This window comes from Oncorhynchus gorbuscha, linkage group LG01 (assembly GCF_021184085.1).
Source record: "Oncorhynchus gorbuscha isolate QuinsamMale2020 ecotype Even-year linkage group LG01, OgorEven_v1.0, whole genome shotgun sequence".
In the NCBI taxonomy this organism is placed as follows: domain Eukaryota; kingdom Metazoa; phylum Chordata; class Actinopteri; order Salmoniformes; family Salmonidae; genus Oncorhynchus; species Oncorhynchus gorbuscha.
Window position 1 is genome coordinate 23,137,079 of NC_060173.1, and position 12,591 is coordinate 23,149,669.

The 12,591-nt window shown below is 44.7% G+C and overlaps 1 protein-coding gene across 1 annotated transcript in view; it reads right to left on the reverse strand.

Moving 5' to 3' along the window:
- Positions 1–12,591, reverse strand: part of LOC124040854 (neural-cadherin-like) — a 63,165-nt gene that overhangs the window by 2,344 nt on the left and 48,230 nt on the right. Inside the window, 7 exon segments of the mRNA XM_046357990.1 lie at positions 4,456–4,733; positions 5,497–5,723; positions 7,065–7,249; positions 8,346–8,439; positions 9,190–9,939; positions 9,942–10,797; positions 11,424–11,707. Of these exon segments, the coding sequence (XP_046213946.1) occupies positions 4,456–4,733; positions 5,497–5,723; positions 7,065–7,249; positions 8,346–8,439; positions 9,190–9,939; positions 9,942–10,797; positions 11,424–11,707 (2,674 nt within the window).

Consider the following 12,591-nt stretch of genomic DNA (forward strand, 5'->3'; position numbering starts at 1 on the left):
ACACACCTACTCATTCGAGTTTTCTACTTTATTTTTACTATTTACCACATTGTAGAATAATAGTGAAGACATCAAAACTATGAAACCAGCATGGCTACCACAGCATTCTGTAGCTATATGCCATCCCATCTGGTTTGTGCTTATTAGGACTATCATTTGTTTTTTAACAGGACAATGACCCAACACCTCCAGGCTGTGTAAACGCTAACCAAGAAGGAGAGTGATGGAGTGCTGCATCAGATGACCTGGCCTTCACAATCACCCGACCTCAACCCAATTGAGATGATTTGTGATGAGTTGGACCGCCTGTCACACCCAGATCTGTTTCACCTGTCTTTGTACTTGTCTCCACACCCCTCCAGGTGTCGCCAATCTTCCTCATTATCCCCAGTGTATTTATACCTGTGTTTGTCTGTTGCCAGTTCTTGTCTTGGCAGGTCTTTACCAGAGTGTTTTCCCGTCTCCCTACTTTCTCAAGTTCTGTTTCCGCGTTTCACCGGTTCTGACCATTTCTTCATGCTATTCCTCCATTTCTTCACGCTATTCCTCCACTTCTTCACAATATTCCTCCACTTCTTCACGATATTCCTCCACTTCTTCACGCTATTCCTCCACTTCTTCATGTTATTCCTCCACTTCTTCACGCTATTCCTCCACTTCTTCACGATATTCCTCCACTTCTTCATGCTATTCCTCCACTTCTTCATGCTATTCCTCCACTTCTTCATGCTATTCCTCCACTTCTTCATGCTATTCCTCCACTTCTTCATGCTATTCCTCCACTTCTTCATGCTATTCCTCCACTTCTTCATGCTATTCCTCCACTTCTTCATGCTATTCCTCCACTTCATGTTTTTCCTCCACTTCTCCATGTTATTCCTCCACTTCTTCATGTTATTCCTCCACTTCATGCTATTCCTCCACTTCTTCATGCTATTCCTCCACTTCATGCTATTCCTCCACTTCTTCATGCTATTCCTCCACTTCATGCTATTCCTCCACTTCTTCATGTTATTCCTCCACTTCTTCATGTTATTCCTCCACTTCTTCATGCTATTCCTCCATTTCTTCATGTTATTCCTCCACTTCTTCATGTTATTCCTCCACTTCTTCATGTTATTCCTCCACTTCTTCATGTTATTCCTCCACTTCTTCATGTTATTCCTCCACTTCTTCATGTTATTCCTCCACTTCTTCATGCTATTCCTCCACTTCTTCATGTTATTCCTCCACTTCTTCATGTTATTCCTCCACTTCTTCATGCTATTCCTCCACTTCTTCATGCTATTCCTCCACTTCTTCATGCTATTCCTCCACTTCTTCATGCTATTCCTCCACTTCTTCATGCTATTCCTCCACTTCTTCATGTTATTCCTCCACTTCTTCATGCTATTCCTCCACTTCTTCATGCTATTCCTCCACTTCTTCATGCTTCACTTCTTCATGCTATTTCTTCATGCTATTCCTCCACTTCTTCATGCTATTCCTCCACTTCTTCATGCTATTCCTCCACTTCTTCATGTTATTCCTCCACTTCTTCATGTTTTTCCTCCACTTCCTCCATGTTATTCCTCCACTTCTTCATGTTATTCCTCCACTTCTTCATGCTATTCCTCCACTTCTTCATGCTATTCCTCCACTTCATGCTATTCCTCCACTTCTTCATGCTATTCCTCCACTTCATGCTATTCCTCCACTTCTTCATGTTATTCCTCCACTTCTTCATGTTATTCCTCCACTTCTTCATGTTATTCCTCCACTTCTTCATGCTATTCCTCCCCTTCATGCTATTCCTCCACTTCTTCATGCTATTCCTCCACTTCATGTTATTCCTCCACTTCATGTTATTCCTCCACTTCATGTTATTCCTCCACTTCTTCATGTTATTCCTCCACTTCTTCATGCTATTCCTCCACTTCTTCATGCTATTCCTCCACTTCATGTTATTCCTCCACTTCATGTTATTCCTCCACTTCTTCATGTTATTCCTCCACTTCTTCACGTTATTCCTCCACTTCATGTTATTCCTCCACTTCTTCATGTTATTCCTCCACTTCTTCACATTATTCCTCCACTTTCATGTTATTCCTCCACTTCATGTTATTCCTCCACTTCATGTTATTCCTCCACTTCTTCATGCTATTCCTCCACTTCATGTTATTCCTCCACTTCATGTTATTCCTCCACTTCATGCTATTCCTCCACTTCATGCTATTCCTCCACTTCTTCATGTTATTCCTCCACTTCTTCATGTTATTCCTCCACTTCTTCATGTTATTCCTCCACTTCTTCATGTTATTCCTCCACTTCTTTATGCTATTCCTCCACTTCTTCATGTTATTCCTCCACTTCATGCTATTCCTCCACTTCATGCTATTCCTCCACTTCTTCATGTTATTCCTCCACTTATTCATGTTATTCCTCCACTTCTTCATGCTATTCCTCCACGTCTTCATGTTATTCCTCCACTTCTTCATGCTATTCCTCCACTTCTTCATGCTATTCCTCCCCTTCATGCTATTCCTCCACTTCTTCATGCTATTCCTCCACTTCATGTTATTCCTCCACTTCATGTTATTCCTCCACTTCTTCATGCTATTCCTCCACTTCATGCTATTCCTCCACTTCATGTTATTCCTCCACTTCATGTTATTCCTCCACTTCTTCATGCTATTCCTCCACTTCTTCATGCTATTCCTCCACTTCATGTTATTCCTCCACTTCATGTTATTCCTCCACTTCTTCATGTTATTCCTCCACTTCTTCACGTTATTCCTCCACTTCATGTTATTCCTCCACTTCTTCATGTTATTCCTCCACTTCTTCACGTTATTCCTCCACTTTCATGTTATTCCTCCACTTCTTCATGTTATTCCTCCACTTCATGTTATTCCTCCACTTCTTCATGTTATTCCTCCACTTCATGTTATTCCTCCACTTCTTCATGTTATTCCTCCACTTCTTCATGCTATTCCTCCACTTCTTCACGTTATTCCGCCACTTCTTTATTGTATATGCCTCCTCTAGTGAATCTGCATACCTACTAGCCGTAAACAGTAATCAAATAAATGCCTTGATATACCGAGAAATACACAGGACAGAATATTCTCAGACCCCTGGCGAAACGTGATGTGTGACTAACTGGGCTTGGTAGATAATGTCAGAGCCATCTATTTTCATGTGGCGTTGTATCTGAGTGGATGGCTCTGCTATGTACAGTTAGGGGCTGTTTTCTCTTTCTGTCAGCATCTCCAACTCTGTTTATTCTGCAGAGGGCCAAGACATGTCAGGAATACTGATCCATACAGAGAGAGACAGGGGATGATTCTGTGATGTATGTACACACACATACATACATGGAGAAAGCATGCACACATGTTTGTGCCTGCACATACATACACGTACACACACACATACACACACACACACACATAACAGATCTTCCCAGGCATTCTCCATGTGACTCCAGAGAGCAATGCCAATCCAGACTCCAGAGCACAGGGCGTGTTTCTTCCTCTGGCTGACACGATCTGATAAGGCCAATGTCTCAGACTGGCTATTAAGCTCTCTCGACATGGGATTGGCCTAAAATTTGATTTTTCACACACATTCTGAATACACATTGGGTTATATAGCAGCATCTATATTCTGACAAGGGCTCTCTCACAAGACTGCAGACTGCAGCATGCTTTTGACTAGTGCCATAGGGCTCTGGGACACACCCCATGAGTGTGATGGTCATGTTCTAAGGTCTTAAGGCAGACGTCTGTTTGCCTTATTTAACTTTACATGCTCATGTAAATGGTATTAAGTGGGATTCTGAAAAGTTGTCAGCACTTGGGAGAGGGGTGTGTAGTGCTTGTTGTAATTTCACTGGCCCACATTTCTTAAATCCTACCAATTCTCATCATCAAATTAGCTCCATGCTATTTCCTCTGTGATACACCCACATGGGGCCTTGTACTTTCTATAAATGGATTTCTGACTGCTTTATATGCTTAGCATTCAAGGCTCTAGTATATAATTATGAGGCAATTTATCATCAAACTATAGATTTTTTTACCCTGAATTTATTGTCATTCTTCTACTCTAATTTATTCAGATTGGTGTTATTTCTGATTATGGTATAATTTTCTCCACATCACCATCTGTGTCTAGATTTCCTCCTGACTATTTCTATCACCTTCTCTTAATTATCTCTCAATTGTCTCTGATGGAAGGATCTTTATCTTGTGTAATAAATTAATTACAATAAAGACAGGATACGATCGTGTTCGGTAGAGTTAAAGTGGAAGAAAAGGGTCCGAAATAGAGTGAAAAAATTAGGAACTATCTGCACGTGTCCAATAAGACACTGTTATTTGTGTTTTCTGCTGCGATGTGCCCTAATGAACAAAACCCAGTTCACATAGTCCTCAGGTAATGGTATTGCTTTGGTCCCTGCTCTCTGCTCACCTGTACCCACTGAGGGTATCCATGCAGGTGCCTCCATTGAAGCAGGGGTTTGTGAGGTAGGAGGAACAAGCTTGATGGATCCGGTCCCTGGCAGAGCAGCCACACCGTGCAGAGGACATCATCGTAACAGACACCAGTGCTATGTTCCCGGCATCGACCAGGGTGGGTATGTCACTGACGCTGAGCTGTGTGGAGCAGCCGCCACCCGGCCTGCAGTCTGTGTACACACACTCATCCACCTCTACTTGGGACACGTTCACCCGCAGCAGAGACTGCAGCTGAGGAGAGGGACAGAGAGAGGGGTTGGTGGGAAGAAAAAGAGGGGGATAGAGAGAGATGGAGAGAAAGAGAGAGAGGGAAGGAGAGAGAGGGAGAGAGAAAGAGAAAGGGAGAGAGAGTTGGAGAGAGCGAGAGAGAGGGGGGAGAGGGAGAGAGAGATGGAAAGAGAGAGAGAGGGGGAGAGGGAGAGAGAGATGGAAAGAGAGAGAGAGCGGGAGAGTGAAATAGGGAGAGAGAGGGGAGGAGTAGATAGATAGATAGATAGATAGATAGATAGATAGATAGATAGATAGATAGATAGATAGATAGATAGATAGATAGATAGATAGATAGATAGATAGATAGATAGATAGAAGAGGGTAAGGGAAGTAAGGGAGGACAGAGAGGGATGAGCCTGGCTGATACTCCTCACGCATACAAATATTTACTTATAAAGAAATGAGTACATCTCCAAAATGGCAGATTTATTTTCAATAAATGAATGAGAAATGAGATAGACAGAGAAAGGAGGGTCGGCGAGAGAGTGAAAGAGGGATGGAGAGATATAGGGAATGAGGTGAGGGAGAGAGAGAATGAGTAAGGAAGCAGTTATGAACACAGAACAGGGAGAGTTGGTGTGAACAACATTATTGAAAAAAATATGAATGTACATTGCACCTCTTAGCTGATAAAGAAACAATATCGACAACACCAAGCTCTGCACCCAGAGATGTATGAGCTAAGATCCCTATCTTCAAGATGGGAAAACATTGAGGCGTGTACCTTCTTTCTATGCGCCGCCAGGTATCCGTGCAGTTTCTCTGGACGCAGGTAGCCATCGCTGTGCACAGAGAAGCGCACGTCCAGCGTCTTCGGTCTAACGTCTGTCAGGCTGAAGACGTTGATTGTGCCTGATCTGATGGACAGGTGTTCAGACAGGAAGCTCCTGAACATATCCTGTCGACTCCTCTCGTCCACCCGGGACTCAATAAACTCTCTGGCAGTGATGCCTGCAGAAGGCGGAAAAACACACACATATGCACACACACACAGGCACACACACACAAAGACAGAAACACACCTCAGGCATTAGAACCTCAAGAACATTCACTATTTACTGACAGGAGAAGTTGATCAAAGTGAACTCAGTTTTGGTTCAATTAGCAAATAGAATTGATCTATACTGGCCTCACATTGATTCACTCACCCATGTAATGAAACTATTTAACTTTATTATTATTTCCACTGAGACCGATTCTTGGCTCCAGTATAAAACATTGACGGCCTCACTGTCAAATAGATTTAGAGGTTGAAGCATTAGCAATGCAATGCGTCTCTTCTAATAATATCGGAGAGGATGGAAAAAGTCCTCTTTAATCTCTACAAAGTGAAATTGATGCCCTGGCATGCCTAATAGCCTTGCAGTCTATTCATAAAATGGATTTTCAAATGTCAAGGACTAACCTGGCAGTTTTGAAATTGACCTTTACATTTAGGATTTGCCCAGAGAGCCAAAAGACCAAGACATTAAACTTCATATGTTTGTGAAAAAAAGCACCTGAGGTGTGATACACACTGCTGCTTGAAGTGATAGCGACTATAGGTTATGCTAATAAATTTGCATACCTCACAGCTTGTAAAGGTGAAAAGGTGAGCTCCCCCAATTCGACATAAATCGCTTGGATCTTTTGTTAAAGATTAACATAAATCCAATCCATTGAATTTACTGACTCACAGTTTAGCCTCAGATTTAAAAGTACCAGTTCTAGATCCAGAGATACTCTCTATTTTAAGGTGTATACTGTAAGTCTACAGGGTTCTGTATGTTTTTTAATTCATTCATTTAAAAACATTTTTTACTCATTCTTCTTTCTTCTATTTTAATCCAGAGAGCAGCAGCTGATTACCATGAATTAATATCACAACCTGTTATATGTCTCGAAAGCTACATTGTCTATCTCTCCAACAACACAACGAAGTAAAATAAAAAGCCTGACGGTTGGTGTGGGCGGAAAGATGAGCGATAGAGTGCAAGAGAAAGGAAAACAAATGGAAAAAGTTATTCATGTTGACAGGTTCAGACTCATCATCTCATATAGAGCATCCCTGCTGTGGAGTAACAGCAGCTGAAGAAGCATGACTCTAATTGCTGAACGATGTGTTGAAAGGGTTCTACATAGAATCCAAAAGTGTTCCACCTGGAACCAAAAAGGGTTTTACTAGGAACCTTATTGGGACAATGAAGAACCCTTTTCGGTTCTAGACAGCACCTTTTTTTCTAAGAGTGTAATCACGAATCATGACATAAACTGTAGAATAGATAAGTAAGATGTCATGCTGCAGTAGCTTACCGGTCAGACGCAGGGAGGCTGACGAGTGGATGGCCATGTCCTCTAGCTCCCGGACGTGAACTGTGACCCCAGACACCACGTCTGGCCACACCCCGTCCGACACTCCCACTCTGAGATAGTAGCTCCCTGCTAGGGTGTTCTGTCTGATGGCCAGGTGGCCTGAACTCCTGTTTAGAGTGAAATACCTGTAGGGGAGGACATAAATGTGGTGGAAAAGACTGGGTAGTATTCATTAAGGGCATGCAATGGAAAATATTTAAAAATACAACAGGAAATGGAAATAAATGTTTCTTATTGGACATGGACAAGCGATTTAAGTGTTTATTCCATGTTTTATTCCATTTTGTGTTCCTATTCCCCTAATCAATCATTTAGTCTTACAACCTGATTGGACTACCAAAGGAAATTAACGGAAATAACAACTGTTTTGTTTCTGCTGGGAGGTAAATGCTATTTTGTTTACATCTCCACCAAAGGAGCTCGGTAGTCATAGAAACAGGTCAGGATTGGCATATGAATAAAACAGGAATGTGTAAAATACGCAATTGGGATTTTTTTTCTTCTGTTCCCTGACAGTGTTAGATGCAAAATTGCAAACAATCTTGGTGTAAATATTCTTGAACCTTGTTCCCCAGAGAGTCCACCAGTTGACATGATACAAATGCATCCACTGATTGCTCTGATTACATTAACATTTGACATTTTTGTCATTTAGCAAATGCTCTTATCCAGAGCGACTTACAGGAGCAATTAGAGTTAAGTGCATGTTGAACAAGAGGCACTTGTTGGTCAAGTAGGAAATGTGGTAATATCCTCCATCCTTTCCATTTCTTTGACTTTCTTTGACTGTTACTGTTTATTGTCTCTCTTGCAGCCTAGTCACTTTATCCCTATTTATATGTATATATCTATCTAAATTACCTCGTACCCCTGCACATCAACTCGGTACTGGTACCCTGTGTATATAGCCAAGATATTGTTACACATTGTGTATTTATTCCTCATGCTATTATCTTTCTATATTTCTATTATTTCTTTATTTTTCTCTCTGCATCGTTGGGAAGGGCTCATAAGTAAGCATTTCACTGTTAGTCTACACCTGTTCTTTACCAAGCATCTGACAAATCACATTTCATTTGATTTGACTCTGAGACTTTGAGTAAAAGTAGCTGAAGGTCATATTTATAGGGATACATATTTGCATCTGTCATATGTTAACTGTTTAACTGATTAACTGTCCTGTTATGACTCACGCTGGTTACAGACAAACATAACACCTACCTCATTCCTCCTGCGTCTAAGGTGTAGGTCTTGTTGTCCCAATCATCTTGATCAGGGGCATAGACCTTGCCCAGCGAAGTAGTCTGCATCCTTCCTGTCCAGCGCACACAAAGACTTTGATTTTGTCTGAAAACAATGGTTCCCAAACCGAAAGTGATAGAGGCCCCAGGCCGCTAATCTTCAGCCGTTTTCTTATCTGCTGTTCGGTGATTCTGCTGTTTCTGTTCTTCCTATTCTGTTCATGAGTGTGAAGTCCCACTGTCTGGGTTGAATAGGCTTCCAGTACTTGAGATGCAAGGAGCGCTGAGAGCTTAAGGAAGTCAGGGCTATCTCTCTATGGATTATGTTATTATCGAGCCCCAGTGCCAGCGTACTGCAGCTGGGTAAACAACCAGGGCCTGTATGAGTCAAGCTGCTGCAGTGTCTCATACAATTACTGAAAACTAAAAAATCCAGGTCTATGATCAGAACTTTAATGGGCCTAACAATCACACCTGAGGAACACCACAGATCTTATAATGGTCAAGTTAACATCAGGGCCAGATACAATTAGCAGAGTGGAGAGAGTGTGTGGGGGTCGAATGTTCTTAAGCCCGAATATTTGCCCTGGGTGTATCAATTACTAATTCAGACAATACAGAATAGGTACACAGAAAGACAGAAAGAGCACCGCCATGCTGTGCTAACTTGGGGAAAGGCCTGGGTCCATATTCACAAAGAATCTTAGTGTTGCCTTTTAAATCATGAAGAATAAAAGGGGGGACTTTATCCTAGATCAGCACACCTACTCTTAGAGGCTTCGTGAATACGAATGTCTAAAAGTTGATGGAAAGTTGGGACTCACCCCTCCGGCTGTGAAAGTAAATCTCCTTCTCTCCCTCCTGGTGGGCGTTGTCATTCTGGTCGCCCACGGTGATGGTGAGCGTGTTGGTGACCGTCATTGGCGGACGGCCGCTGTCCGTCATGACCACGGGCAGGAGGAACTCCCTCTGGCGCTCACGGTCGAAGCGGCGCAGTGCGGTGAGCGTTGCCGTGCCATTGCCATGGTCCTGTAGGTGGAAGTCGGGGGCGTAAAGACTGGGAAGGGCGAGGGAGAAGGGAGGCCCATTCTCTGGGGAGTCCCTGTCGATAACGTGGAGCAGCGTGGAGGTCTGGTTGAGCCACACCAGCTGTGGAGCAGGGCTGTTCTCCCAGAGGACAGGGGTGTAGGCCACCTCCAGCTCTGGCCCATTGTCATTAACATCGAGCAGGCTCAGCTGGATCGTGGCGCTCCCTGTCAACGGCAGACTCCCGCGGTCTGTCGCCATGACAACCAGCTGGTACTCGGGCATTGTCTCTCTGTCCAGCGGACGGGTCACGGTCACAATGCCGTCTCGGTCCACTATAAAATTATCGTACGGGTCTGACTCCGGGGAGATGCTGTAGACTATTTCCCCATTCAGGTCAGAGTCTGAGTCATTGGCCATCACCTGGGTGATGCTGGTTCCCACGGCAACATCCTCCACTAGAGGAGCGAGGGGGTAGAAGGTGGTGGTGAACTCAGGGATGTGGTCGTTCTCATCCAGCACCTGGATGATGCAGTGGATGAGGCTGGAAATTCAGAGTCCTCCACCTGGATGGTGAGGTTGAAGCGCTGCTCTCCGGGCCTCTCATAGTCCAGCCCCTTCCTCAGCTTCAGACTCCCAGACTGCTCTGCTCTGTGGCTCACCATGTAGAACCTCTCCCACTGGTCCCCCGCCACCACACTGAAGCCCAGCAGGCCGTGAGGGCCAGAGTCTGGGTCCACAGCTTCCAGCTCCAGCACGGTTGAGTCTGGAGGACTGCTCTCAGACACACGAGCCCCACACCACTCATCTTTGAAACGGGGGGTATGGTCGTTCAGGTCCATGATGATGATAGTGGCGGTAGCTGTACCCACCATGCCCCCTCCATCCCTGGCTTCGACCACCAGCTGGTGCCGCTCTGCCACCTCCCTGTCCAGCCCGCCGGTCACCACGGAGATGGTGCCCGTACTAGTGTCGATTGTAAATAGTTCCTCAGAATCCGTGTCACGGGCGTTCTTGATGATACGATAGGTGAGGATGGCGTTCTGACCCACTGCCGTGTCGTCAAGGTCTTCCGCCGTCATCTCCATGACAAAAGTTCCTGGGGGTGAGTTCTCGGCTACGTTGCCGTGGCAGCCATCGGGTGCGCAGGTGAAAGTGGGCTCGTTGTCATTGATGTCCCATACGTTGATGATGACGTCAGTGAAGCCGGTGAGACCCTCCCCTTTCTCGTCCGTGGCCAGGACCACGAAGCGCCACACAGCCCGCTCCTCGCGGTCCAGCGTCTTCTGGGCATACATCTCCCCCGTGTTCTCATTAATCATAAACTGAGAGTCCGCCCCCTGACCATGGAGAGAGTAGCGGACGGCGTCCTGGTCTGCATCCTTGTCTGGGTCCATGGCCGTCACCTGGTGAGACACACAACTCATCAGCAATCCCCATCTAAGAGTGTGTGTGTGTGTGTGTGTGTGTGTGTGTGTGTGTGTGTGTGTGTGTGTGTGTGTGTGTGTGTGTGTGTGTGTGTGTGTGTGTGTGTGTGTGTGTGTGTGTGTGTGTGTGTGTGTGTGTGTGTGTGTGTGTGTGTGTGTGTGTGTGTGTGTGTGTGTGTGTGTGTGTGTGTGTGTGTGTGCATCCGTGTGCCTGTCTTTCTAAGCAAGCATCCCATCAATCTATCTTTACATCCATTGTTTATGTAATGGATAGCAGACTTGTCATGTACATGCATGACATACAGAAGCCAGTATTTGATATTTATGCTTGATAAAGATTATCCTGGCTAGCTGACTGTTTGTGCATTCAAAATGAATCCCTGCCTTGTCCATGAACAAAACTATGTTTTGATTCAAGCAGAAACAGAAAGACACCCAGGCTAGAGACAGAAATAACTTGTAGAGTGACATGTAGTTATTAGCTATAGCTAGCATATATAAAGTTAGTATACAGAAGCATGCATTTGACATGGTTGATTGAGCCTCGGTACCTGACCGCTCAAACAGAAACAGACTGGCACCCAGGTTAGAGAAAGAACACACACCTGGAGCACAAAGACCGGTGAGCCATCTAGCTCCTCTGTCACTGAGCCATAGTACTCATTCATGGAGAAGACGGGCGCCTCGTCATTCTTGTTGACCACGTTGACCACCACGGCGGCATAGTCCTCCCACTTCCCGTCCGATGCCAGCACCAGCAGCTTGTACCTCTTCTGCTGCTCGTAGTCCAGAGGCTGGGCGACAAAGATGGTTCCCACCTCAGGCTCCATGTCAAACACCCCCCCTGTGTTGCCCGAAGTTATCTGGTAGCGCAACTTGGCATTGGCACCTGGGGAGGGACCAGGGAATTTAAGAGGGGATTCTGGGGGATGGAGTTTTAGATGCTGTACTGAGACATTGGGCAAGTCTGAAATGGCGCCCTATGGCGCCCTATTCCTTACTTAGTACAATACTTGTTTGCACCATAGTGCTCTGTCCAAAAGCAGTGCTTCATACAAGGAACATCTTTCATATGCAGCCTCAGTACATACAGTTGAAGTCAGAAGTTCACATACACTTGGAGTCATTAAAACTCGTTGCATCACGTTGTGGGGGTGCTTTGCTGCAAGAGGGACTGGTGCACATCACAAAATAGATGGAATCATGAGGACGGAAAAATATGTGGATATATTGAAGCAACATCTCAAGACATCAGTCGGGAACTTAAAGCTTGGTCGCAAATGGGTCTTCCAAATGGACAATGACCCCAAGCATACTTCCAATGTTGTGGCATAAAGGCTTAAGGACAACAAAGTCAAGGTATTGGAGTGGCCATCACAAAGCCCTGACCTCAAGCCTATAGAACATTTGTGGGCAGTACTGAAAAAGTGTGTGAGAGCAAGAAGGCCTATCAACCTGACTCCACCAGCTCTGTCAGGAGGAATGGGCCAAAATTCACCCAACTTATAGTGGGAAGCTTATGGAAGGCTACCCGAAACGTTTGACCCAAGTTAAACAATTTAAAGGCAATGCTACCAAATACTAATTGAGTGTATGTAAACTTCTGACCCACTGGGAATGTGATGAAAGAAATAAAAGCTGAAATAAATGAACATCTATGAACATTTGAACATCTTGGCCATGTTCTGTTATAATCTCCACCCGGCACAGACAGAAGAGGACTGGCCACCCCTCATAGCCTGGTTCCTCTCTAGGTTTCTTCCTAGGTTCTGG